The sequence below is a fragment of the Arachis hypogaea genome, chromosome 10, assembly GCF_003086295.3.
Source record: "Arachis hypogaea cultivar Tifrunner chromosome 10, arahy.Tifrunner.gnm2.J5K5, whole genome shotgun sequence".
Classification (NCBI taxonomy): Eukaryota; Viridiplantae; Streptophyta; class Magnoliopsida; order Fabales; family Fabaceae; genus Arachis; species Arachis hypogaea.
In genome coordinates this window covers 110,212,611-110,217,526 of record NC_092045.1, presented here as the reverse complement: position 1 = coordinate 110,217,526, position 4,916 = coordinate 110,212,611, and the positions used below count along the sequence as shown (strand labels likewise).

The following is a 4,916-nucleotide window of genomic DNA, read 5'->3' as shown; positions in this document are numbered from 1 at the left end:
ATATTATTAAAAAAATTAATTACATTAATTTCAAGTATTTTAATTAATTAATTAATTAGGTGGGACCACAACAGGGACTAAAGTTAGTTCCTCCTAATGGAGAAGAGAGATATGCTTTGAGTTCCTATTTACTGTTTATGACGCAAAAGCTGATGTGGAGTTACTTTTTATGACAGGTGGGCCATAAACAGGAACTGGGATGAGTTCCCTACTGGAGATGGTCTAACGATATGTTTGACTGACCAAGGATCTCGAGAAATCTCATAACTAACCAAGGTTCGAAAAACCGGACCGGTCATCAAACCGTTCTAATCACTGGTTCACTGGTTCATTGGTCTAACCGGTCCAACCGGTGGTTCAACCAAAAAAACCGTTTTAAAATAGAATAATAAATAAATTATAAATAAATATCTTAGAATATAATTATAGTCTAATATAAATTTTAATGTCTTCCAAATATAAAGTATTACATCAACCAAAATCTAATATAACCTTTGATTTCATAATTATTAACAATTTATCATTCATTAGTCATTATATGTCACTATTGAACTTATTAAAATAGTCACACAAAAAATCACCGAATTAACTAAATCAATAACAAATATTCGATCATCTACTCATAACTAAGCTCAGCATCATAGCATGACAAATCAGCAACAACCAATAATGTAACCAGAAATTTCCAGTCTCAATGGGAAGATACCAAGTCATCATTGAATCAGAAGGCAAAGAACTCTTGCCGTTGATGTTGTTAATATTGATTTCATCCAATCTTGATCTCATCCGCGAAAAGGGCCAATGAAGGGTGACAAGCCTCATCAAGCTCCTTTACTTGCCATTCTTGGGACTGCCAGCATTCTTCTTTGAGGAAACATGCCATTTCCACTCCCTATAAACAACTAGACATCAGAGACATTCTCTTAACAACTTGATATGAAGTAAAGTAGAATTAGAAGTTATAACACAGGGTATCCTTCACAGCTCAAGTCTCAGTGTGGCATCTATCTATCTATCAGAATTCAGAATAATCAACAATTCATTGAACTTAAATGAAATATAAATCAACAATTCATTGAACTTAGATTCATATTCAATCACTTATAAGTTCATATTTTCTTTTTTTATCAATTACAATCTAAGCATAATTTCTTCTATATCAGCCTGAAATGTATTAAGGAATTATAACACAAACAATGTCCAATTACCTTAACTTAGAGATCTGAAAGCATATCATAAGATATGAACAAATTATTAAAAATAAAAGCCATTCCTAAAACATGAAGCAGTGAAATGAACAAATATGCAGCAGTACAAGAATGAGAAAAACACCAAGAAGTAAAGTAGCATTAGAACACAGGATTCCTTCACAGTTCACAGTTCAATTCAGCCATATCTACCTCAGGCATTCATCCATTCAACACAAGGCAATTCTGCCTACAGCCTTCAGCATTCAGCCATTCAAGTATTCAAATACAAAGCAGAATTCAGCCATTCAAATATAAGTATTCATCAACATTCTAACAAATTAGGCGTTCTGGAATCACTGAAACAGAATTCAAATACAAGTATTCATCAACATTAGGCGTTCTGGAATCACTGAATCAGAACCATACATTCTAACATAGACGATGAAACAGAGAAGATGAAACAGAGGAATCACTCACCTGGGTGCTGACGAAGCGAAGACCAGCGACGGGCTGATGATGAGCTGAGACGAGAGGCTAGCGAAGACGAAGCGGCGGTGCTGAGCCAGGCGAAGATGAAGCGAGAGGCCAGGCGACGGCGGTGGTGATGACGAGCTGAGAACCCCGGCGACGGCAGTGGCTACTGGGCTGGGATTTCCGAATGCTAGGGTTCGCTGTGAGAGTGTGAATGTGAGACTGAGATGAGTGAATGGGGGAAGAAAGGGGGTTCTCGAGTGGTGGCGATGACGAGCTGAGTACTGCGGCGACGGCGGTGGCTACTGGGCTGGGATTTGGGAAGCTAGGGTTCACTACTTCACTGTGAGGGTGTGAGACTGAGAAGAGTGAATGGGCATGGGGGAAGAAATGGGGGGTGTTCTCGAGTGGTAACCGGGTTGGGGTTACCTTTTTTTTTTTTTCTACAACTAAAAACGGTGCCGTTCTCCTGTTTTATAAAAACCGGCCGATCACCGATCCGGCCCAACCGGCCGGTTTTAGACCGGTTCACCGGTTTTCTCCCGATTTTTCCCCTAACGGTTATTAAAGGAGGATCGGACCGCTTACATTGCCAGTTTGCAGTTAAACCAATCGAACCGGCCGGTCCGATCCGATTTTCAGAACCTTATAACTAACACAATAAATTCTTACTCTATATAAAAAACAAAAACAACACATCACAATACACTCATATTCTTTATTTATTTTGCTTTTCTTTTTTTTTTATAGTTAAAGATTTACTTATGACTTGAAGATCGAAGCATCTTTTGCAGGTATTTCACTTACGATGTTTGAATAAAGTTGATGTGTAGCCCATCCAACAAAAACAGCTCTTTAGGTATAGAAGTTGGTATAGCTGGGCAAGACCATCACAATCGGAACGGTCACCAAAAAATATAAACTTACTAGAATTTACTATTCAAGTTTCAAGATATATCAAAAAATTCAAATTGACCATAAAAAAGAGATGAAAAAACCTCCATTTGTTCCTTCTTCAAAGCCAAAGCAATCTCAACACCACCATCACCATCTCTACTCTCAGAAAGTGCAAAAGCTCCGGTTTTATCCACCGAAGCAACATCAACTTTCTTAGGCCTTCCATATCCAAAATCAACCCCATAAACCCCGAACCGGGTTGAACCAGCAACGGAGTACGCTCTCTTTCCTTCCAAAAAAACAGATTCAATCTTCCTCTTCCATTTCTCTACGTCATTCAAAACTCCACTCTCCAACCCATTCAAAACCTCGCTTATCCCTTTCAGCACGGTAACGAACCCCTCGCTTGCCATCACCTTCTCTGTCTCTTCCGAAACCAAACGCCCTAAGAGGCAGTTACCAAAATAAGTTGGAGAAACCACTGGTTCCAATCTTGATCTACAATCCACAGGGAACACAAGAGCAACTTGCTCCTGCTCTGGTTGTTCTGCTTTCACTAAGCATGATAATGAATAAGCAACTGTAACAGAAAAAGTTGAAACCTTAACGATGCCGGTTTTGGATTTCACATAATTCTTGAGCTTCTGAATATGCGAGGGCTTCAATTCAAACACGCCTTTAACCGATTCATTATTATCGAGCTGGACTTCTTCACGGTTGTTTTTGTTTTCCCGGAGCCTGACGATCCTATTGTTTGGTCCAGAGAAGTTCATCCACGTGTCAGAAAACAATTGGGCGAGTCCTTTCGCGTCCTTTATAACGGATCTATCAAGAAACGGTGTTAGATTTTCAGGTAACGATATCGTTGGCAAAGTTGAGAGAGATGGATGTTCCATGATCTTGGAGCACGCGTACGCCCACGCTTTTACAAAAACCGTTGAACAGTTTCCATCGACACCTGCATGGTGAGTTGTTATTCCGATGACGAAGCCGGAGTTTGGAAAGAGAGTAACCTGTAATGCGAGCAAAGAGGCTTTGTCGTCGGAAACAGTCAAGCTAGGTACCAAACGGCGTCGTTTGGAAACCTCACAGAAGTCAGAGGAAATGTGGTCAAAGCCATCGTTTGACTCTGAAACAATGAGAGAAACGGAGTCATGTCCGGGGACGTAGGTGATGATAGGAATCGGAGAATCTTGTGGCCAAGTGATGTTACCGGCGAGGGGGAAGAAGTGTTGGAGAGTGAGTTCAAGGGAGCGTTTGAGATTGGGAAGAAGAGAGTCAAAGAAAGAAATGGTTGGGTTTGGGAATGCGTAGAAGAAGAGACGCTCAACTGGTTGAAGCCTTAGCCATCTTATGTCGAAGAAGGTGAGGGGTAAGGTGGTGGTTGTGGTGGTGGTGGTTTGTGACGGCGATACCCTGTAAACTTCATGGACTTTGATCGGTCGTGGTGTTTGCGCCATCATTTAAAAAAAAAAAAAAAGACAGATGCAAGTTATTAGATTTTATTTTTTTCGTTGCAAATTATGTAAGGAAAATGCTACGTGCCCTTTAAAATTCAGCCTTTATTCAGCCTTTAAATTTAAATAATATTATTTAAATAAATTTTAGTTAAAAGACATTCTTATTTTGTAGTTAAACATGTTGGTAATTAAAATTAATTTAAATTTCAAATACTATAATTTCTCTAACTTCCTACCCACTTTATAAAATAGTTATTTTATTAGTTTTTTATTTATTTGCACGTCCCCCTCCCCTCTCTTCTTTTTTTTTTCTTCTCTCTCACTGTTCTTTTACAAAAATTTTCATAGAAGAGTATTATTTCTCTAGAGGTAAATTTATTATTTCATATTTAACATTTTATTATTATTATTATTATTATTATTATTATTATTATTATTATTATTATTATTATTATTATTATTAGATGAGTCGTGCTATTTTGTTTCTATTTCGAGTGACTTACATACTAACTCAAAACTCATTCATCATTATTTTAATAAGATTATATCAACATTTGAATTAAATAATAAATAATCAGTGTATATATCAATATTCTTTTCTTCTTTTTTATTTTTTTCTTTCTTTCTTTCTTTCTTTTATTTTTTTTTTGAATTTTTTCATTGCTTATTTGAATATTAACGCTTTTAAAATTATTAAAATGTATGTTCGTAAAAATTAATTTTTTTTCAATTGTAACACATCTAAAATTATTAAATTATACATAAAATATTTTTAAAACACATCCAAAATTATAAATCTAAAATTTAAATTTAAGCATTAAAAATAAAATTAATTTTTTATATCTTATTCAAGAAAAACTCATATAATATTTCTCTTTTTTTAATAGTTAGATTTTTT

General features: G+C 36.4%; 1 protein-coding gene across 2 annotated transcripts; it reads right to left on the bottom strand.

Annotated features, from left to right (window-relative positions):
* Nucleotides 1-483: 483 nt before the first annotated feature.
* Nucleotides 484-4,401, bottom strand: LOC112716510 (malonyl-CoA:anthocyanidin 5-O-glucoside-6''-O-malonyltransferase). Of its 2 annotated transcripts, XM_025768431.3 has the most exons (3): nucleotides 1,668-4,401; nucleotides 1,401-1,546; nucleotides 484-892 (listed from the first exon to the last, which is right to left on the bottom strand). In XM_025768431.3, the coding sequence occupies exon 1, from the start codon at nucleotides 4,019-4,021 to the stop codon at nucleotides 2,609-2,611; it is 1,413 nt and encodes a 470-aa protein (XP_025624216.1). In that variant the 5' UTR covers nucleotides 4,022-4,401; the 3' UTR covers nucleotides 484-892; nucleotides 1,401-1,546; nucleotides 1,668-2,608. The 2 variants fall into 2 exon arrangements, with proteins under 2 accessions (XP_025624216.1, XP_025624214.1); XM_025768429.3 differs by lacking the exon at nucleotides 1,401-1,546.
* Between the last annotated feature and the right edge of the window lie 515 nt (nucleotides 4,402-4,916).

What these genes read in the sequence shown, in the direction of transcription:
- LOC112716510 (XM_025768431.3), bottom strand. Translation starts at nt 4,021, where the DNA reads ATGATGGCGCAAACACCACGACCGATCAAAGTCCATGAAGTTTACAGG.